Here is a 23,946-nt window from a genome sequence, read left to right on the forward strand (position 1 = left end):
AAAATTGTGTTTGAATGCACGTTTTCGCTATCGCGCAGACTCTGTGATTAGGGGGCGACGGTGCTGAGCGCTCATTCTACAAGATAAGACATTTGTCAGACGCTTTGGCTCTGTTGCGCAATGAATCCTCCACCATGGAATCGTCAGTCATCTCGCCACTTACTCTCATCACATGATCAAGAACTCTGAGTCCTGCTGCACTATGCACGACTCTGCAGCTTGTGTTGGATGAGATGGATGGGATTGAAACGACCGTTATCCGACTAAATTAAATGGTTTTTATTTCTATAAAAAAGCAAAATGATAGTGGAGGTGTAATATAAACGTAGCAGTGACATATTCTATCCTAATTTCACACTCCGTCACGGCAATATCGAGAGACAGGTTTATACCTCGACAAGAAATCTTGTCACAATCTCGTCACACCCCTACAAATCAGTGTTATATATAGTGTTATATATACTGTCATTTGTCATTTAAATGGCATTACACCACAGCTATTTTCAGTTTCAGAATTGCACTCTGCAAATGAATTTCATTTTGATGTAACAGTGGCCGTCATTTAGTTTTCCAGTACGTGTAATTGACCCACAGTCTTCTGATTCCTCTCCCACTTTCCAGTTATCTGGCTGCCCGGGATTCCATCGTCTGTGAATAAAGCCAGTCAACAAATATCACACCATTCCATCTGAGTATAAAACAACTTTCTGGCATCCCATCCGATCTAGAGTTCATTTTATACTATGCATTTAATCCCAACACCACTACCAACAAAAAATATTTAAACAGATGAAATTTTTGTTTAAAGGGCACCTATTATGCAAAATTCACTTTTACATGGTGTTTGACCATAAATGTGTGTTGGCAGTGTGGGAGCAAAACCACCCTAGAATGAGAAAAATCCACCCAGTGGTTTTTTACAATCTCAATAATTCATAAGCACTGTCTCAGAACACCCTGTTCTAAGATTGCTCTCACTGTGACGTAGAATTGCGCTAAGCCCCACCCACGTGGTTTGATTGACAATCTGGTTTTGGCATAGACCCCGACCTCGGTGATCTGTAAACCATCCTCCATTGTTTCAACGACAGCCGGTAATGTCTCCTAAGAAACATAAGTGTTCTGTTGTGGGATGTAATAATGAACATAGTAGTTTTCACTTACTTCCGACATCAGAGCCACTGAAAACGCAGTGGATGGATTTTATTTACGAAGGAAAGGCGCCACTCAAAATTCCAAAATACGTTTATGTTTGCGCGAATCATTTTTTGACTGTTTTGAGAACGAGGGTCAATTCAAAGCAGGTCTTGCTTCAAAGTTAATCCTCAAGTGTGGATCGTTGCCTACTGTTCGCGATCCAACGTCACCTCCAGAAGAAGTAAGTGTATTTAATGTTTTTTGAGCAAATAGTCATTTCAGTCGATGTCAGCCAATTCAATAACAATGCGTCTAAAGTTGTTGTCGTCGTCGTAGAATGTCTGTGTATATAATTTAAACCTTGTTTGTATAGTGTGTATCCACACGTATATATATATATATATATATATATATTAAGATATTGTATTAAAAACTGTGTATGTTTACTTAGCAAACGTTATCACAGTATTTGTGTTTGTAGTTTCAAAAAATTGCGCGAACGTTATCACAGTGTGTGTGTGTGTGTGTGTGTGTGTGTGTTGCACATCCATAATTGCAAAGGGGGCGCGATTAAAACTCTATAAGTACATACATGTATCAAATAACCATTCAGAGACGTCCTGCTCCATTCTCAATTGTGTTTCTTCTGCCGGAGTCTCTTCATCATCTGGGTCTGATTCCGGTTCAAACATGTACGGCTGAATGCCATACAAAACAGCGGGTCTCTCACTCTCAGCCATTCTGCTTCTACCGACTTTTTATTGCCATAGGTATGCAAGTTACGCCCTCATCCAAAGGCAGGGCGGGGATATGCAGCTCATTTATATTTAAGGTGGTACACACCAAAACAGCTCTTTTTAAAACAGGCCCCAAAAATGACATTTTCAAATGGTTATAATAAATTAACTGTGGGGTATTTTGTGCTGAAACTTCACAAATACATTCTGGGGACACCCAAGACCAATATTACATCTTGTAAAAAGGGGCATAATAGGTGCCCTTTAATGTAAGATGCATTTACTTGAAGTACATTATCTTGAAGTAGCTGCTTCCTTTCCTACTCATGATTACAAAGGGCAATAATTGGAAGATGGAAAACTATGTAACCATTATCCACCTCATTATTAAAGGGTTAGTTCACCCAAAAATGAAAATTCTGTCATTTATTACTTACCCTCATGCTGTTCCACACCCATAAGACCTTCGTTAATCTTTGGAACACAAATTAAGATATTTTAGTTGAAATCCGATGGCTCTGTGAGGCCTGCATAGGGAGCAATGACATTTCTTCTCTCAAGATCCATAAAGGTACTAAAAACATATTTAAATGAGTTCATGTGAGTACAGTGGTTCAATATTAATATTATAAAGCGACAAGAATATTCTCAAAAAAAACAAAATAACGACTTATTTAGTGATGGCCGATTTCAAAACACTGCTTCAGGAAGATTCGGAGCACAGATGAATCAGTGTGTCGAATCATGATTCAGATCGCGTGTCAAACTGCCAACGGCTGAAATCACGTGACTTTGGCGCTACAAACAGCAGATTCGATACACTGATTCATTTATGCTCCGAATCTTCATGAAGCAGTGTTTTGAAATCGGCCATCACTAAATAAGTCGTTATTTTGTTTTTTTTGAGAATATTCTTGTCGCTTTATAATATTAATATTGAACCACTGTACTCACATGAACTCATTTAAATATGTTTTTAGTACCTTTATGGATCTTGAGAGAAGAAATGTCATTGCTCCCTATGCAGGCCTCACAGAGCCATCGGATTTCAACTAAAATATCTTAATTTGTGTTCCGAAGATGAACGAAGTTCTTACGGGTGTGGAACGACATGAGGGTGAGTAATAAATGACAGAATTTTTGGGTGAACTAACCCTTTAACATAAGAGTGGTGTGGTCATTTCTAAACACATTTAGGTAGATTAGGGGGCACATTCCCTGCAAAAACAAAATCAATCCACTGCGTCTTCAGCAGCTCAGATGTCAGGAGTAAACGACGACTGCAATGTTCATTCTTACATCCAATAACAAAACACCTCAGTCGCTTAGGACAAAAAATGAAATGAAAATGCTATGTTATGCGCATGCCATGAACATTACACACCCACTCCCCGTCATCGTCTTGTATTTTGAGGAGTAACGCATCCTGTGTTTTACAGTAATCTCGTGCCTCGGTCCAGTTGAGTTTATTACTAGAGAACAAGAAACAGCTGCTTTTGTACGATATCCAGCCAGATTTACAGATTACAGGGATGTCTGTGTCAGAGAGAGAAAAGATAAATAAGAGGAATGAATATACAGCACATTTAACCACATAAAGTAGCGCTACACTCTTAAATATAAATGTTCTTTTTGGCATTGATGGTTCCATTAAGAATCTTTTACATTTTATAAAAAATAACATCCATGGAATCTTCATAGTGCTAAATGGATTCTTTAGATATTTACAATGTTCTTAAAGGTGCCCTAGAATTGAATTTACCTCGGAATAGTTCATTAGAGTTCAGTACATGGAAATGACATACAGTGAGTCTCAAACTCCATTGTTTCCTCCTTCTTATGTAAATCTCATTTGTTTAAAAGACCTCCGAAGAACAGGCGAATCTCAACATAACACCTGACTGTTACGTAACAGTCGGGATCATTAATATGCACACCCCCAATATTTACATATGCCAGCTCATGTTCAAGGCATTACACAAGGGCAGCCAGTATTAACATCTGGATCTGTGCACAGCTGAATCATCAGACTTTATGCAGGTAAGCAATCAAGGACAACAGTGAAAAATGCCAGATGGGCCAATAATAACTGACATGATCCATGATATCATGATTTTTTTAGTGACATTTGTAAATTGTTACTGTATTCACGGAGACTAAGCCATGTCGTAATTTTCATTATTAAACACTTGCAGTCTGTATAATTCATAAACACAACTTCATTCTTTAGAAATCTCTCCAACAGTGTGTAATGTTTGCTTTAGTCCGTTAGCCACAGAGCACTAGCCTCAAACTCATTCAGAATCAAATGTAAACATCCAAATAAATACCATACTTACATGATCTGATATGCTGCATGACAAACATTTTGTAAAGATCAATTTTGAGGGTTATATTAGCTGTGTGAACTTTGTTTATGCAATGTATTATAGAGTTGCGAGCTTGGGGCCGGGAGAGCGCGAGCATTTAAAGGGGACACGCACAGAATCTGTGCATTTTTAATTATGTCCCAAAATAGGCAGTTAAAAAATTGAATAATAAAAAATCTATGGGGTATTTTGAGCTGAAACTTCACAGACACATTCAGGGGACACCTTAGACTTATATTACATATTGTGAAAAAAGGGGTTCTATGGCACCTTTAACACTAAGAAAAAATGGTTCTTTTAAGAATATTCACTGAAAGGTTCTTTGAGGAACCACAAATAGTTATTCTATGGCACTGGTGCAAAATCCCCTTTTGGAAGCTTTATTAGAGAGTAGATGCAGTACCTGCTGTTTTGTCACTTAGGTCTTAAAGTAACAGCAGCCTAAACCTGCTATACTCTGCTATTAATGTTAATCAAAGAAAAAAAGAAAATCATTCACTGCTCTTAACTGAATAACTTTTGTAGCTTTAATAAAAATGTATCTATATTTTAATCTAAATTATGCAGTGAAGACTGAAGTGTCTGATAACTTCTTTGATTCCGATATTTCCTACCTGTTAGATCAAATCTTTAAAACGTGCTGTCTTTATGTTGTTTCTACATTAATTTGGAGATTAAATAAAAAATAAAAACATTAAAAGCTTTAATGTTAGGTGTGAATAATCGTGATTAATTACTAAAGCAAAGACAAGACACTAATCAATGGTCACTGATCTGGATATGAACATGTTCAAATATGAGTATAAGTACAGTGCTTGATAAAATATCTCTGTTTAAGTTCTCACCTGTGATCTGAAGATCAGGTTTGACTGAAGTTTGATTGGAACTATGAACGTTCATTAAACTCTCCAGCTCTGAGAATGTTCTTTGTTGATGAAAAACTGTGTGCAAAATCAAACAAACTTTTTTTGTAATCAGCATCTTTTAAAGGCTGTATGCATGCATACCACTACCATAATGTACATAATTACAGTTTCTAACTTGCTTTCTAAAATGCAATTATTTGATTACATAACACATTTAAAGTATGTTGTTTAATCCACTCACGGATGACAGAGGTCATGATCATGAAAATAATCATGCAGACTGTTCCTAGAAGCACAAAGATGGCAGTTTTTCTGCTACATGGACGACCTGCAGAAAACACACCATGAGAAATACAATTTTTATTTATTTTATTTCTGATGCATTTTTGCATCAGCCTTTAAAGCGATACAGCCTTCCTGTTGCTCAAACAGTAGCACACGGCACAAGTAACACTAAGATCATGGGTTCAGCTCCCAGGGAAAGCAAGAACTGATTAAAATGTGTATCTTGAATGCAGTGTGAATAATAGCCTCTGCCAAATGCATAAATGTGATGTATATATGACCAGAAAAGTGTTTTATGAAATAATTCACTTCATGCATTCAATTATAGGATAAACGCCAAACAATTAATCATTACCTTAATAAATAACACATTATCCTCTGCTTTCACAGACAAGGCTTAAGTCTGGTTCCACAAGGATTATTTCTCATCTATTTTAAGAAGGTTTTACTCCTTGCCACAGTTGACCCAAGGAGCCCCTAAAGGGTGGTGGAAAAAATTATGAGATAGGAGGAAAAATAATAAGTCAATACTTTTGCATTCTCTCATTCCCCTGAGAAACTTTGCATTCGCTCGCAAACCATTTGAGTTCTTTGCACAAAGTTTCTTGGCAGAACGATTTTTTGAGTGAACGCAAAATTTTCTGGAAACATGAAAGCATTGAAATATTTTTTCCCCTCCCATCTCATAATTTTTTATCTAGGGCTGTTTTTTACTCCCAGTCTGTCCCTGGATTTATCCCCAAATAGGGCCTACCACAACTACAAACAGCCGCTACTATCTCACAAGATTACAGCAGTCAATATATCGCATACTTTTATTCAGCAAGGAAGCATTTAATTAAAAACTTTTATATTTTTACGAAAAACTATTTAAAATAAATGCTGCTGAACTTTCTATTTATCAAAGAATCCAGAAAAAAAAATGTATCACTGTTCCACAAACATATTAGGCAGTACAACTGTTTTCAACATTGATAACAATCATAAATGTTTCTTGAGCAGCAAATCATCATATTAGAATGATTTCTGAAGGATCATGTGACACTGAAGACTGGAGTAATGATGCTGAAAATTCAGCTTTGATCACAGAAATAAATTACACTTTAATATATATTGCAATAAAATATAATATTTCATAAGTTTACTGTTTTTACCCACAAGTCTGAATTTATTTAATCACCTTACTTCATTTACTCTATTTTCTAACTCTCACAATTGACTTTTTCTCACAATTGCGAGTTATAAAGTCAGAATTGCGAGAAGTTCAGAATTCTGACTGTATATCACTATTATATCTTGCAATTCTGACTTTATAACTCGCAATTGTGAGAAAAAAAAGTCAGAATTGTGAGATAAAAAGTCGCATTTACTATTTTTATTTTTTTATTTAGTAGCGGAAATGGGCTTCCATACACTCTCCTTCACGTCAGTATCGGTTTACTATAAGCAACAACAACAACAAAAAAGACAACATCAGCATCACTTAATCTGACACTTTTTCTTTTTGCTTGCAATCCCATCACGAGCCCACTCTTATAGAAGCCCGTTTCCGCCACAAAATAAAAAAATAAAAATGGTAATTGCGCCTTTTTATCTCAGAATTGAGACTTTTTATAAGGCACTTGCGAGTTTATGTCACAGTTGACTTTTTTCCTCACAAGTCTGAGATATAAACTCTCAAGAAAAAACGTTTCACACAATTGTGTTTATATCTCACAATTGTGAGAAAAAAAAGAATTGTGACAAACTCGCAATTGCGAGATAAAAAGTCACAATTCTGAGATAAAAAGTCGCAATTACTGTTTTCATTTTTTTATTTAGTGGCAGAAACGGGCTTCCATGAGAGTGGGCAATTGTGAGAGAAAAAGTCAGAATTGTGACTTAATATCACGCAATTGTATGTTTATATCTCGCAATTATGACTAACTCGCAATTGTGAGAGAAAAAAGTCACAATTGTGAGATAAAAAGTCACAATTACTGTTTTCATTTTTTAATTTAGTAGCGGAAATGGGCTTCCATACACTCTCCTTCATATAAGTATTGGTTTATTATAAGCAACAACAACAACAACAACAAAAAAGACAACATCAACATCACTTAATCTGACACTTTTTCTTTGATGATGAACCTGCCAGGCCGATGGCCAGTCCCTTTAGGGGCTCTGTAAATTCAAAATGTTGGCATCAAAAATCACATACTCATTAACAAACATTAGCCTCAATGTTCAGATCAATAGTTCATGTACATTCAAATATGAATAATGAACCATAATTCTGATTCACCAGGCATAGAATGTAGTTGTACGACTAACTAAATCTCTTTCTCTCCTTTAAAACACAAACACATCTTTCAGTTAAATACAATTTAGTATAATAGCAAACCTTTGCTAAATGTCGTCTCCTGTTCCAGGTCCATTTTCATGATTTCTTCGGAACAGTTCTGATATACCATCATGACTGTTGCAGTTAGTTGCTTCCTAGAGAGAATCCAAAATACCTCCCTTATTTATAGTCCCATTCACCACAGCCCCTGCAATGACAGTATAAGTATATTTGTGTATAATAACACAGAACTTTCAGTTCCTCGTGGATTCACTGTCACAAGTGTACTATAAGTTATTTTGGATAAACGCATCTGCTGAACGAGTAATTAAAACTGCTTGCTCAGTGTTTTCAACATCATCTGTTTTCACTGTGGTTTGTTTGCCTCTTGTTTGAATCTTCACCTTTTACCAGTTACACAGAATTAGCATGGTCAAAATGAACATTTTGGTGCAGAAAGACCTGTGGTTTATTTATTTTAAAGTGAGCTAATTTCCATCACATAAGAAAAAAAAAATCTTAAATATGACATAAAAAGTCATTAAAATGCCAACATTATGACATAATAAGCCATAATTTTAACTGTCATAACTGACAAATCAAAATGATGACAAAATCATAATTATGACAGTCATTTATGAGATTAAAAACTCAAAATTATGACATGCTAAATCATATACTAAGTTATAATTATGAGATTTAAAAGTCAAAATTATGAACATCTAGGGCCCTATAATACACCCGGCGCAATGCGACGCAAGGCGCAGCGCAAGTGTGTTTGCTAATTTGCGTCCGGCGCCGTTCGCGTTTTCCCGTTCAGTGCCACGTCCTTAAATTAGTAAATGCATTTGCGCCAGTTAGTGCGCCCATGGGCGTGCTGGTCTAAAAAAGAGGTGTGTTCAGGCGCATTGTCGGCGCATTGCTATTTTAAGGAGCTGAAAATAGACTGCGCCATAGACCAACTCAAACCTGGTCTAAAGTCTAAAGTCAATGGCGCAATATTTTTTGCTTATTACACACAGGGATGCGCATCACACAAACATGCCAAATATTAAAAACAAAAGGATTACAGTGTAAAAGAATATTATTGTGTAGGCTACATAAATATAAAAATGTAATGATGAATAGTCATTGCGTGTATTAGAATTAGGCTGCCTATTTTCAATTCAGCCTATTACTACTTATAATGATGAACGAAATTGGCTAATTAATTGAACAATCGTGCCAATACACACACATATATATTAACTGACTCATCGCGTGTACGCCATGTAAATAGCAATCCGCCATGGCGCAAGCGCATCTCGTTTTTAAAGGGAATGGGAGATGACACTCTGATTGGTTTATTGAACGTTACGCCCATTACTCATTAAGAGAATAGGGACAACCCATTTCAAAAATGCGCCCCGGCGCACGGACCGTTTTTCCGTCGTTAAAATAGCAAACGTGGATTTGGACACGCCCTGAGTGCACCTGCGCCGTGCGCTTTACACTTTGCGTTTAGATCGTTAAAATAGGGCCCCTAATGTCTTATGTCATAATTTCTGCCTATCATAATTATGATTTGCAATATCATAATTTCGACTTAATATGTCATAAATATGATTTAGCAAAGCATTTTTTTGGGGCTCCCATATTTATCCATACAGGAATGAGCTCAAGGTTGATGCTACTGAAGCGCCCATCATAGTCAAGTCGTCAGTCATCAAGTGTGATTTCTCCTCATGTTTTCACAGGTATGTAAATGTGCAAAAATATACACAAAAGACGTCACAACAGATCGATAGTAGGTTCATGCTAATTGCTAACGTTTTAATTATTTATATCAGGCTCTGTATTTCCAAAACAGCATGGCTTCATGTGCCTTATGTTAAGTAATCATGCTTGAGCTTCTGTTTACCACAACTGATGTGTGTGTTGATGAATGTGTATACATGAATAAAAGCCTAAATTCAGTCTGTTCATCAGATAAAGTGATCGAGTCTCTTCAGAAAATTTGTTCTAAACAGCTCAATTCATATGGATTAGTTTTATGATCTCTTTATGAACTTTTTGAAGCGTCAAAGTCATAGTTGTCAATGAAAGAACAGAAATCTCTCAGCTTTCATTAAAATATCTTCATTTGTGTTCCGAAGATGAACAAAAGTCTTACGGGTTTGAAATGACATGAGGGTGAGTCATTAATGACAGGATTTTCAGTTTTGGGTGAACTAACCCTTTAAATGCACTACATTTTACAATATTAATAAGGACAGAGTGTTTAATTAAATATTTATTTTATTAAACCAGTTCATCGCTACAAGATATACACCCTTTTCCAAATACGCCTACTGTACTACATAGTATGGCAAAAAAAAAAAAAAGTGTTACATGAGTAGTATGTCTGAATATACTTCATGAAAAAGTTTGAAAATCCCTACACCAGCAATCAAAAGTTTGGAAACATTACTATTTTTAATGTTTTTTTTTTATTTTGTTTTTTTTATTAATTGTCAGCATCATTACTCCAGTCTTCAGTGTCACATGATCCTGCAGAAATCATTCTAATATGCTGATTTATTATCAATGTTGGAAACAGTTGTGCTGCTTAATATTATTTTATAACCTGTGAGACTTTTTCAGGATTCTTTGATGAATAAAAAGTTAAAAAAATATCAGCATTTATTTAAAATAGAAATCTTTTGTAACAATATACACTACCGTTCAAAAGTTTGGGGTCAGTAATTTTTTTTTCTTTCTTTTTTTTGAAAGAAATTAATACTTTTTTCAGCACGGATGTGTTAAATTGATAAAAAGTGATAGTAAAGATTTATATTGTTAGAAAAGATTTATATTTTGAATAAATGCTGTTCTTTTTAACCTTTTATTCACCAATGAATCCTGAAAAAAGTATCACAGGTTCCAAATTGATAATAAATCATCATATTAGAATGATTTCTGAAGGATCATGTGACACTGAAGACTGCAGTAATGATGCTGAAAATTCAGCTTTGATCACAGAAATAAATTATATTTTAAAGTATATTAAAATAGAAAACCATAATTTTAAATTGTAATAATATTTCACAACATTATTGTTTTTTCTGTATTTATTATGAAATAAATGCAGCCTTAATGAGCATAAGAGACTTTGTTCAAAAATATTAAAAATAGTAATGTTTCCATGCTTTTAACTGGTAGTGTAGGGATTTACTGCTTCCACTGTTTCTCATGAGGCCATGGGAGAGGAGTTATCTGAATGAATACATTATGATACCTGAGATCCAATAAAAAAATACTGTTGTTAAGATAATATATCTTAATGTTTGAGGAGCTTGATATGTAAGACAAAAGAGTTCACTGCACATGTGAGCCGTTTAGTGCTTGCTATGCTTTTTATTTCCATGTTGTGAAATAGGTTTTGATTGAAATTACAAAATTTTAAACCTTTCACCCTTTGTTTAATAAAAGATATCCGCCATTCTTGATGCAATAGACACACAAACACTTTTTGCTCAGTAAATCTGACTGACTTTAGCAGTTTAGAAAAAGATTGGGTTTTAGATTAATTTAGTTATATGTTTTTTAAAGAAGTCTCTTTTGCTCCTTAAGACTGCATTTATGTTGTCAAAAAAAGTAATATTGTAAAATATTACAATAAAAAAAAACATTTTCTAAGTAAACATTTAAATACTGTATTCCTGCGACGCAAAGATGAATTTTCTGCATCATTACTCCAGTCTTCAGGATTCTTTGATGCATAACAAGTTCAATAATTAAAAAAAAAAAAAAAAAAAAAACAGGTCATGGGTTTGATTCCCAGGGTATGCATTAAGTTAAGGCTAATTGATTTTTCATTTTTGATTATGAAAACAAAATAATTGACATAAAACAATTATTGTGCCGCTGCTGCACTCAGTCCAGCGCTCCACCCTTTCCTTCACAGCAGTGCACGTCCGTTCCTCCCTAAGCCAAAATTAACATCCAGTTCAGCCGAATAAGGGAATGTTGTAAAATGCAGTCCACTGTTGCGGGGCATACTTGATATTAAATTACACATATCAAGAAATAAGACTTTGTTCATATCACCCACCAATAATCCTGTGAAATAATTGATTTCAATATTGACCAAAATAATCGCGATTATGATTTTTGCCATAATCGAGCAGCCCTACATTAAGGCATACCTTGAATATAAAAAGTAAAGTAAAAAAGGTAACATAACTAACTCCAAATATTCTATTTCTGTTAGACAGTAGCCACAGATACAGGATGTGTGAAGCAAGCTTCTTCACCCGAGTGTCGTGGTCAGGTAAGTGCAGAAGAGACTCATCATCATAAGCAAAGAAATCATGCTTTGCTTGTGGCTGATCCACCAATACAAAAATTATACTAATATTAAACTTATTTCAAAAAGCTAGCACAATGTTTTTCATGCACATTTTCAGCTAAAGCAAAACTGGATGTGCTAAGTGATTTTAAATCTCTATGTCAGTAAGGTTCAATTAGTGTCCTAGTAATAAATGAATTTTTACATGATAAACCTAGTTTTTAATGCATCAGATGTCTGTACTGCCCTGTCTTCATCTCACTGCTTCTGTCCAACAAGAAAAATCATTTAAAATAATGACACTTTTTGAAGTTTTCAAATCATTTATTTAATCACAATATTCAGGACCTCATTAAGATCCTTTCTATGGCATGACAGAGAGACAAGTTATTTTATTACAGTTTATCAGTGTGAATCTGTTGATTTGTTGACTGTTGAACATTAAAGCGAGAAGAGTTCATTGGTAGAATGAGATATTAATTTGGTCATATTAGTAGTAACTACACCACAACATTGATAAACACATCATTAATGTGATTTGTAATTTACAAAATTAAAGAAAGACAAACAATTTCGGGACATTAAAAACTCAATACACTCAAAGCAAAGCCTATTTGCACAGTGCTTTTAGAATTTGATTTATTCAATTTTGACCAGACTTCGTTGCAGCTACTTTCAGTCCTGATTTCCCTTTTCACATATGTACTTCAGTTTGGAAGAGCAGTGGATGTCATTAAGCATCCCATCAAATGAAATTTGCCCACAGTCCTCTCCTTCCTCTCCCTTCCCTCCCAAGCCATGGTCGGTCCATTCATCTGGCTGCCCAGGTCTCCAATGTCTGCAAAGATAAAATCTAAAATCTGTTACTAGGGTTGTCAAAAGTACCAGTACTTTGGTACTGAAATTTTAAAAATGTGACAATACACGCATTTCTGCCAATCACAGACATATCTGTTGAGCGTGTGAACGCAGTGGCCAATCAGAGGTCTTTAAGTTCATCAGAATCTGCTCAACACTGCTCAAAACACCAGAGTTTTCATTCACTGCACGCTTTAGAGCTCATTTCAGTTTTACCAACAAAGTGTAAACACGATGTAAATAAGAGATTCATTGTGCAGTGAAGACAGCTTTTTTTATTTTAACGGGAGTTTTCGGAGGGGTGTAGATCTCAGTGGGCAGTTGCTGAACGTAGCCTAGTGATTGACAGCTTCAGTGATTATAAAGAGAGCGCTCTTTGCTCTGTTTATAATCCAATAACTCATATACAATTTGAATAAAAACTGCAAAAGTTTGTATTTACAACTGTATTTAAATGCGCAATTGAATCTGAAAATGCAATGATTGACAGTGATATAACCATAGCAACAGACGGGGCAAAACAATCTGATATTTTGTCAAAATAGATGTGCATTAAATCTGACAGCAGATTTAGATATTTAATTAAATTGCAGTCTTTTGCGATTAGATAAGGACACAAGCCATATCACGCTTTTGATTTTAGTTTATTTGACAGATACTTTACCAAAGCAATGGCACAAAACACAATGTTTGCGACCTTTTATGTTATAATGAGAAGTTTAAAAACATTTTCGATTCATTATGAAATTACGGTGGGTCGCCAGAGTCCAGGTAATGAATAGTAAGCATTTAGTAAATGCATCCCTACCTGACCTGGATCATGTCAGTCCTGTTTATATTTGTGACCCATGCTGGCAAAATGAGCACGGGCTAATTTCGAGTTACAGGCAAAACAAGTGAAAAATGTCAATTTTGGTCAAAATTTAGGTTTTCACAAAAATGAGTTCATTAAGCCCTCTTCTAGTGATCACAATGTTCCAAATGGCAATTAAACATCTAAAAGTATCTTTATTTGTACGTTTTCTGAGAGGAGTACCTTTCCTTTGACCTTGAAAAATGCTGTTTATCTCTGGGCGACTGGCGCTTCCCCTCAGCACAATTTGGTATCATTGTGAAGCACAGTATTTCTAACTTTGTGAATATTCATGGCGAATTCACGATGGCATGAGTCTGAACCAATGAAATGTGATTTTCAAACTCATGCTGATGTAAACAAAATGATCTTACTCGCGCTGACTGACAGATACGAAGCGCACACGAAGATGCCGTGATCCCGATATAGACTACATATACACAGAATTACAGTATTTCAAAAAATCTTTTTCATGCAAACATTATCTGCTATGTCTTAAGTGAACATTTGGTCCATGCCATGCCACATTGATGCAGTAATTCATGCAAAAGGAGGCCCAACCAAGTATTGAGTGCATAGAAATGAACATACTTTTCAGATGCCTGACATTTCTGTTTAAAATATCCTTTTTTTATTGTTCTTACGAAGTATTCTAATTTGTTGAGATAGTGAATTGGTGGATTTTTGTTAAATGTGAGCCAAAATCATCACAATTAAAAGAACCAAAGACTTAAAGTACTTCAGTCTGTGTGCATTGAATTTATTTAATACACGAGTTCCACAATTTAAGTTGAATTACTGAAATAAATGAACTTATTGAGATGCACCTGTTTATATATATACAGGTGCTGGTCATTTAATTAGAATATCGTGAAAAAGTTCATTTTTTTATTGTAAATTATTTTTAAAAATAATAAATTTAATATATTCTAGATTCCCTACATGTAAAGTAAAACATTTCAAAAGTTTTTTGTTTTTTTTTAATTTTGATGATTAGAGCATACAGCTCATGAAAGTCCAAAATCCAGTATCTCAACATATTAGAATATTTGCTAAGATCAATCAAAAAATGGATTTTCAAAACAGAAAAGTTCAAGTTCTTTAAAGTATGTTCATTTGTACACTCAATACTTGGTCGGCAGCACATATTACAGCAAATGACTTGCTCCTAGCACAAATGACAGCATCAGTGAAGTGTGGCATGGAAGTGATCAGCGTGTGGCACTGCTGAGGCACTGTTGAGCCTTCAGATCATCTGTATATTGTTGGATTGACTGTTTCTCATCTTTCTCTTGAAAATATCCCATAGATTCAGGGGTCAGGCATGTTGGCTGGCCAATAAAGCACAGTAATATCATGGTCAGCAAACCACTTGGAAGTGGTTTTTGCACTGTGGGCAGGTGCTAAAGTCCTGCTGGAAAAGGAAAACAGCATCTCCATAAAGCTTGTCAGCAGATGGAAGCATAAAGTGCTCCAAACCGAGACTTTGCACTTGATAAAACACAATGGACCAACACCAGCAGACATCACGGCCCCCATAAATCATTACTGACTTCAGAAACTTCACACTAGACTTCAAGCAGCTTGGATTCTGTGCCTCTCCAGTCTTCCTTCAGACTCTGGAACCATGATTTCAACATGAAATGCAAAATTTACTTTTATCTGAAAAGAGGACTTTCGACCACTGTTCACTGCCCAGTTCTTTTTCTCCTTAGCCCAGGTAAGATGCTTCTGACGTTTTTTCTCTTTCAGAAGTGGCTTGGTAGTCCTTTTCCTGAAGATGTCTGAGTGTGGTGACTCTTGATGCGCTGACTCCAGCTTCATTCTACTCATTGTGAAGCTCTCCCAAGTGTTTGAATCGGCTTTACTTGACAGTATTCTCAAGCTTTTGGTCATCCCTGTTGCTTGTGCACCTTTGCCTACCCAGTTTCTTCCTTCTAGTCAACTTTGCATTTAATATGCTTTGATACATAACTCTGTAAACAGCCACCACATTCAGTAATGACCATCTGTGACTTACTCTCTTTGTGGAGGGTGTCAATGATTGTCTCCTGGACCATTGCCAAGTCAGCAGTCTTCCCCATTAGTGTGGTTTCAAAGAACAAGAGATACCCGAAATTTATACTGTAGGGATGGTCATTTAATGAAACTCAAATGTAAATATTCTAATATTTTGAGATACTGGATTTTGGACTTTCATTAGCTGTACGCTCTAATCAACAAATTTAAAAAAAAAATTTTTTTTTGAAATGTTTTACTTTACATGTAGGGAATCTAGTATAAATGAAAGTTTCATTTTTTAAAATAATTTACAATAAAAAATGAACTTTTTCACGATATTCTAATTATATGACCAGCACCTGTATATGTATATGTATATGTATATGTATATATATATATATATATATATATATATATTACCAGGGATTTTAAGGTATGGTTGATAGATGATTTTGTTTTGGAACCTTCAGAAAACTTTTACTTTGATTTATCTCAAAATTGACTTTGCTGACTCTATCGATTTCAGACAGCTGTAGCTTAGTCATTTTTTGTCAGATACCAACAAATCATACATCATTTATTGGGGTTTGTTATAGAGATTAACAATAACTCATTTTTGAAAATTTGCTCATTGCGACTCATTTTGCCAGAACGGGTCACATTTGGTCATGAATGTGAGTTCTCATTAATAAGACTCTCATTATTTGGACATCCTCTTTTAAAGGGAACCAAATATCCAGTCCTCTATATATTCAACTCACGCTTTACTGGTGTAAGGAGTGTCATCCGCCCATCTCCACTCCCCTGTGTTCTGGTCCGTTAGACCGACCCAGTACTCTTGTGGTTTGGCGAAATTGGTAGCAAATTCCTAGGAAGGGAGATAAAAGTTAATCTCTGAAAGGCAGAATGGAAGGTATGGAAAGGGTGTTTGTGTGTGTCTGTTACTCACCCACTCCTTCTCAGAGCCTTCTTCTATTTTTAAGAGTAGTGCGCCCTGTTTTTCGCAGTAATCTTTTGCTTGGGTCCAGTTCATTGTATCATCAGAGAACAGGTAACAGCTGTTGCTAAATGGGATCCAATCAAGTTCAGAACAGCCTGGTGGAAGTGAGTCTATGTAAGAGGGAGAGAAAAAGAAAATGCATAATGGTATAATCAGAAAAGACTCTTTTTTTATTTCATCATTCAACATTTAATCAAAACATCAAAGTAAAAAAAAAAAACGTCGTAATTAGACATGACTAATTAAACTATTATTGAAATTGATATAATTTTCATTTTAGTAAACCTCCCCCATAATCCATATTTGGGCAGGAAGTGTTTTCTTGCCTGGTGCACCCTCATTATGAACTTTATTAATAAAATAAATGGTTATTCTTCTGCATAACAGCATTAAAACAGAAGCTGCACATATTTGAGCACAATATTGCATCTTGAATTTAGAGTTTACTCACTGGTGAATGACAGTTTATAAGAAACCTTTCGAACAGATGATCTTATTTCCTCCAATGAACGCTTCACGTCTGTCAGTGAGCCTGACATGTCAACTTTAGTTGAAGACAAAAGTCAGAAAAATACAATATATCAGCACAATTACTTCTAATATAGGAAAAGCTTAATTCTGCAGAACAGAATATTTATTTATGTTTATATTTAAATTAGTATGTGTGTTTATTTTAATTAACATTTTAGGTCTTACTGGAGATGCGGTGTGTGCGTGAATAAGACCGTAGAGAAAGAAGAGATGACATCAAACTATCCGATATTGGAGGGGGAAAAAAGAGAAAGTTTGATCATTTGGGCCAAGAAATATACAGCTTCAGACACTTGATATGTTGTTTTAAAGTACAGCACTCACCCAGATTTTGTAGGTTTTCCTCTTGTTTGGATGTGTGTGAATTCAGTGATGAGTGAAGATCAGTTATCAAGGTCTCAATATTAGACAACTTCTTTTCGTGCATTTCTTATGGATATAGAGTGAGAGGGACAATTAATGCTTTTTAGGCACTTATAATATAATATATAATATAAGTCAGTTAAACTGCCTTGCAATCTCTTACAAAATAAAACATCAGGGTTAAAGCAAAGTCAAGACACTAACCGTTGATCATTGGGTTACTTGGTTCAGATGTATTCAAATATGAACTCAGGCTGGACACCAAATCCTGCAGCTCAGAAACCTTCTTTTCTAGGTCAGTTCCTGTCAAAAACAATTATTAACCCTTGTGCGGTCTTCGTTTGGGAAGTACACTCAGGGTCTTTGGGGTCTCCACAGACCCCAGGCACAACAAAATGTAATTTTGTAACAAATTAATTGTTTCTTTTTTAAACAAATGTAAATTTACTCTGTTTATTAATGTTTTTAATAATTTACATTTTTGGAGGTTTTATCATATTTTTTAAATTTATATAAATAAATTAAAAAATATTTTTTTTATACAAAAACAGCTTTTTATTTAAAATTCACTTTATAAAAGACCCACATTTCTAAATTTTATTCACGGGGATAACATGGATAATTTGACATGGTTTAGTGTGAGATTTTTGCCAATCTTTTTGGCTGCAGAGCTCCACTATTTGCTATTTGACTGACTTAAAGACATCTTTTCACAAGTTTCACAATTATAACAATAAAAGCTATTTTTTGTCAACGTTTAGTATTTTTTTGTAATAAAAAAAAAACAGTTTTTCAATATTGTTACATTATGATGAGACCCCGCTTAGAAAATGGACAAAATTCATCCTCAAAAATCATTTTTGAAAAACTTATTTTTTTCAGTGCAAAAAGTAATTTTTATTGTTATAATTGTGATTTCATAATATTTAGATATGAATCTAACTGAAAAAAAACTTGTTAAAAGATGTCTTTCAGTCAGTCAAATAGCAAATAGTGGAGCTCTGCAGCCATCTAGTGGTAAAAGTGATAATTTTTTTACTTTTAAAACTGCATTTTCCAAAAGATGGACAAAAATCTTACACTAAACTATGTCAAATTATCCATGTTATCCCCATGAATGAAAGTTAGAAATGTGGATCTTTTATAAAGTGAATTTTACATAAAAAGCTGTTTTTGTATAAAAACCTACTCAACAAAATATATATTTATTTATTTATATAAATTTAAAATATATGATAAATCCTCCAAAAACTGCACAAATATGAAGTAAAAACATTAATAAACAGAGTAAAATTACATTTGTTTTTTACAAAACAATTATTTTGGTACAAAATTACATTTTGTTGCCTGGGGTCTGTGGAGACCCCAAAGACCCTGAGTGTGACTTTTTTTTCTACACTAATATAAAAAAAAGATATCACTCCAATTTTTTATTTATTTGTATATCTAGAAAGTGTTAACAACTGTACAAAGTTTCATGTCATTTGGACAAAGAGAAAAATTTTTATTTTAGCAAACGTCGTCGTTTGGGGTCTAAAAAAAACCTCAAAGACCCTATAAGGGTTAATTAAAATTCCATTACCAAAACTGATCTGAAATAATGATGATGAAAAGCTCTCACCTGTGGTCTGAAATTCAGATTTGACAGAGGTTAGATCAGACGTATGGCTGTTCATCCAGCTCTCCAGCACTGAGAACTTTCTTGATTGATTCGAAACTTTGAACCGAAACAGACAAGCATACAATCTGTTACCTTATATTCTTCTCCTTATATTCTAATGCAAATCAATAGAGTTTATTTGAGCTTGGTTCAGAGATAAAGATCCTTCATATCACAATTACACCATGTTAGTTGAATAATAATGTCAGATTACTGCTGTAAACAATGAACATGGCATCTGAGGACTGCTTCACTATTTTAGTTCTCCATTTTTTCGCTTTATTTTCAGATATTTCATTCAATCGCTGGTTCCCTATTCCATCACTCTGGGGTTCCCCCTGCGTACCAGAGCAAAAAAAAAAACAGCAATTCTCTTCAACTAAAAGATGTAGAATGTAATTTGTATATTTTTGGAATGAAAGATATAGAATTTACTACATGTTATGCTTATTTGCTCAAGAGTCCACATGCCATACTAACAAGAAACTAGTGCTTCTAACCACTGCTGGACAGTTCCAACCACAAAATTGTGCGATGCTGTTTGTGAATGTTCGAACTATGGTTTTGGGAAACACTGAATCATTGAACTATGCTGGTAATGAAGAACTTGCATCCATAGTTGGTTAACAAAGCTTTTGTAAATTTCGTGAAATAATATTTTCTGAATATTTCACACAGCAAAATCCCCAGAGTTAAATCAACTCTGCCCAGAGAACATATGGTCCCTCTCGACATAGAGTTAAAATAACACTGAAGCTAATGAGATAATATGCTGTTTGTGGAGTTGTTTAATCAGATCTTGAGAGATTTAATGTCTTTTATCTTCAGTTGATTTCATCTAAGGCTGTGGCTGGAAGTCATTTGTAGTTATTGTGTTTCTCTTCATTGATTCTGCTTGTTAACAGCAGGTGTTCATCACTAAACATCATGACTTAATTAATCACTTTAACTCTGCTTCAGTGTTACTTTAACACTATATAGAGAGGAACCATATGTAATCTGAGCGGAGTTGATTTAACTCTGGGGATTTTGCTGTGCAGGTTCTTCCTCTCTGTCTTTATTCACCTTTTTTCCCATGGTTTCTCAGCAGATATTCATAAAAGTTCATTCCAATTCCAATAGCCAATTATATTGGTAACTGTTTAGAATAGTATAGTTCTAATAGCGGAGCACATTGTAACACAGTGTTATAACGAACCCTATCTGCGCAACTGGAATTTAAACATGGTTGGTGTCCTCTGCTAGTTAGTGAAGCATTAAATAACTATCTAAACTGCTAAATAACAGTTCGGAGATTACAATAATGTCTGATTTGTGTAATTTTAAATGAACAAAAAATATGGATGAAAAATTGTTATATTGTTATATTTGTTATATAAATGTTCAGTGATATCTTCCAAAGATTTCTGAATTTTGGTGCAATTATTTCTCTATATATTGTTGGTATGGCAACTAGTAAATACAATGTTTCATCATGCTAGCATGTGTGGAAGCATTTAAACCATGTGCGTTACAACTAACCCCGCGCTTCCCTACATTGAGCAGTTTCGGCACTGTGACATTCTACACTTCATCTGAAACTATTTTATAACAAAACCAAAGTGTCTTTTTCTCTTTTTTTTTTTTGTAGGCCTATATTTTATAATTTTATATTAAAGGGATAGTTCACCCAAAAAATGAAAATTTTGTCATCATTTACTCACCCTCAAGTTCCAAATCTGTTTAAATTTCTTTGTTCTGCTCAACACAAAGGAAGATATTTGGAAGAATGTTTGTAATCAAGCAGATCTCGTCCCCCATTGACTACCATAGTAGGAAAAAAAAAAATACTATGCATTTTTGGCTGAACTATCCCTTTAATTGAGCAAATAATACTTTAAAAAATGAATTTGTCACACCACAGGACTGAACTTGAACTTGAATTGCAAGAAAAATGTAACCAGTTATAGCACATAATATAAGTATAATAAAGATAAATAAATTTCCCTTATATATTCTATAAATTTGAACCTAAATCTTGATTGTGAAATTAAAATTTCACGTCTATATTATTTGTCACACTAAAAAACACAAAGCCATTACAGTCAATACCACTGCCAAATTAAAGCAGTCTAGTTGCAATACACTAAAAACTGTCGTTTAATCCACTCACAGATGACAGAGTTCAGGATCATGAAAATAATCATGCAGACTGTTCCTAGAAGCACAAGGATGCCAGTTTGTCGGCTACATGGACGACCTGCAGAAAACAAAGATAAGTCCGTGATTCATTTATATTCTTAATTCATGATTAATAGCTCACTGGTCAAAAATCTGACATGTTAACCAACCTCCCTGTGAAAGAAATATTCTTGTCTTTCTCGATTCCATTTACATTTCAAATATAATAATAATAATAATAATAAAGGCTGTTAAGACATTTAAATAAATGTAATTGCAGGACTTGTAATTGTAATTGAAATGTTTTCTATTTCACCTGAGCTGTAAAAGCCAAATTAATTTAATACTTTAATAGTTTAACTGTTTCCCACACAGTAATGTTGTAAATATTCCAAACCTCTCCGTAATGATTTCTTGGATTCACATTCCATCTCCATTTTAATGTATTCTTCAGAACAATCCATTTCTATCTTCTGAGATTGAAAAAAGGGGAGCAAAAATTAAGAAGTGACTCTTGCTTCTTATTGTCAAAACTTAAAACAACACCTCTCTTATATATTTATAATTTATGAAATCTTGTTCCTTAAAAACATTAACTTCCACATCATTCTGAGGAACTGATATTTAGGGGATCCTGTCTGGGAAGATTCTAGGTATGCTGTTACTGAGAGACACAGGAAAAAAAGTGCTAAAAAAAAAAATTGCTAAACTTTTTTGCATGTACATTTTCAGAATGTCTGTCTACTTTAAATTATGCATTTTGTTGATTTGCCAACATTATAGCTATTATTTAGCTAAAGATTACCAGTAAATTAAAAATGCATCTCATTTTATAGATCTAGTGCATGTGTGTCAAACTCAGTTTCTGGAGGCCACAGTCCTGAAGTTTAGCTTCAGCCCTAATTAAACACACTTGATCAAGTCCTTCAGGATTAGTTTAAAACTACAGGCATGTGTGTTGGAAAACTCTCTTTAGGGCTGTGGCTCTCCAGGAACTGAGTTTGACACTCCTGATCTAGTGTCATTTCAGTTTCCTTTAAATATTCTCTGTCCTATGCATTGACTTGCTACATGATCTTTCTACATGTGTCTTTTCTGAAGGCGTTAAAAAGAATTTCCCTTTTACCTTTTAAAACAGCACTTCTAGTGAAAGTCTGTATTTAGCTGAGTGAACAAAATACTGCATTTGTGCTGAGCTTGGACTTACAAACGTAAAAATATACTGAACCAGGGAAGCGAAAATAATTTACATGTAAAACTGGATCTGAAACTGTTTTAAGGATAACTGAATATGGAGTTACGGGGCAAATGAGGCAAAATGTAGAATGAACAGAACCACCCTTCAATAAGATGCTATTAGGAGTATAAAGTTTGAGTCTGCCATGAATAATCTTGCGTTCAATACTAAACAGAGCTCTTTTTAAACACTGATGAGTGGCTATCAACTTAATGCATCTAATATTTGGAGCTGTATGATTTCTTTCAAAGTTCAAGGAATATTGTAAGAAGTTAAAAGGATTAGTTCACTTTAAAATGAAAATTACCCCAAGCTTTACTCACCCACAAGCCAGGCGTATATGAATTTCTACTTTTTGATGAACATAGAGTAATATTAAAAAAATATCCTGATGCATCCAAGCTCCACACAGGGGTTAATAAAGGCCTTCTGAAGCGAAGCGTTTGTACAAGTAAAATATCTCGCTTCCGCCAGACCGCCTTCGGTATTCAACTTAGAAGAAAGCGTAATGCCTCTTGCAGTTCAAAATGCTTGCGCCATGTCCTAAACCTATTCAACTTATGAAAAAGCTTTTTTTGTGGAGTGTGTTTATGATGGATGAACTTTCATGAGCTTCATACTCATTGGTCCTGTTCACTGCCATTATAAAGCTTGGATGCGTCAGGATATTAATATATCTCTGTTCATCAGAAAGAATAAAGTCATATACACCTAGGATGGCTTGAGGGTGAGTAAAGCTTGGGCTAATTTTCATTTTAAATTGAACTAATCCTTTAACTCAGCATTTGTGGGATGACAGTCAATTACTACAGAAAAGTATTTTACCTCATTCCTAGAGTTAGAAGAATTGGAAGTGCATAGGGCGATGACAATCATTCAAATGCACTCTAAAGTACAGCCAAAGACTTGTTATATGTGTTCTCAGGACCTTTGTTATATTATCCAGTCATTCAACTTCGATGTCACAACCATGAAACACTGGAAAAACGTTTATAACACGCGTAATACAAATGTGTGAACCAGAATGGAACTGTTCACATGGTGCAAACTCCACTCAGAAAAGGAGACATTAAAGATCAAGTAATAAACTTGCTTTTTAAATTCACAAAAATACAAGCTTCACATTTTTTCCAGCAATGTTTACAAATTGAATAGTTAATGCCATTAAATTATTTCCTTTTTTTAAAAAAAATCAAATTATACATGATTAAAATCAATTTTAATTTAATTTAAAAGACCAATACTGTACACAAAGAA

The 23,946-nt window shown here is 34.4% G+C and overlaps 1 protein-coding gene, 1 long non-coding RNA gene and 1 pseudogene across 3 annotated transcripts; 1 reads left to right on the plus strand and 2 right to left on the minus strand.

Annotated features, from left to right (window-relative positions):
• Window positions 1–7,967, minus strand: part of LOC125266316 — an 88,499-nt pseudogene extending 80,532 nt beyond the window's left edge.
• On the plus strand, window positions 1,333–21,581 carry LOC125266318. Of its 2 annotated transcripts, none has more exons than XR_007184475.1 (3): window positions 1,333–1,378; window positions 11,949–12,008; window positions 21,447–21,581. It is a non-coding gene; the product is annotated as an uncharacterized LOC125266318 (long non-coding RNA). The 2 variants fall into 2 exon arrangements; XR_007184474.1 differs by lacking the exon at window positions 1,333–1,378 and adding an exon at window positions 9,254–9,453.
• Window positions 12,330–21,900, minus strand: LOC125266315 (asialoglycoprotein receptor 1-like). Its single transcript, XM_048186855.1, has 10 exons — window positions 21,850–21,900; window positions 21,445–21,531; window positions 19,254–19,349; window positions 17,837–17,935; window positions 17,594–17,698; window positions 17,435–17,490; window positions 17,190–17,282; window positions 16,688–16,848; window positions 16,500–16,606; window positions 12,330–12,864 (listed from the first exon to the last, which is right to left on the minus strand). The coding sequence occupies exons 6-10, from the start codon at window positions 17,484–17,486 to the stop codon at window positions 12,702–12,704; spliced, it is 576 nt and encodes a 191-aa protein (XP_048042812.1). The 5' UTR covers window positions 17,487–17,490; window positions 17,594–17,698; window positions 17,837–17,935; window positions 19,254–19,349; window positions 21,445–21,531; window positions 21,850–21,900; the 3' UTR covers window positions 12,330–12,701.
• Window positions 21,901–23,946: the final 2,046 nt, after the last annotated feature.

Source organism: Megalobrama amblycephala, linkage group LG4 (genome assembly GCF_018812025.1).
Source record: "Megalobrama amblycephala isolate DHTTF-2021 linkage group LG4, ASM1881202v1, whole genome shotgun sequence".
NCBI classification, from domain to species: Eukaryota; Metazoa; Chordata; class Actinopteri; order Cypriniformes; family Xenocyprididae; genus Megalobrama; species Megalobrama amblycephala.

Coding starts and splice junctions, on each gene's coding strand:
- LOC125266315 (XM_048186855.1), bottom strand. CDS start 17,486: ATGTCATCTCTTCTTTCTCTACGGTCTTATTCACGCACACACCGCATC. Junction 17,283..17,434: donor ACGCACACACCGCATCTCCA/GTAAGACCTAAA, acceptor CTTCAACTAAAG/TTGACATGTCAGGCTCACTG. Junction 16,849..17,189: donor TTATAAACTGTCATTCACCA/GTGAGTAAACTC, acceptor CCTCTTACATAG/ACTCACTTCCACCAGGCTGT.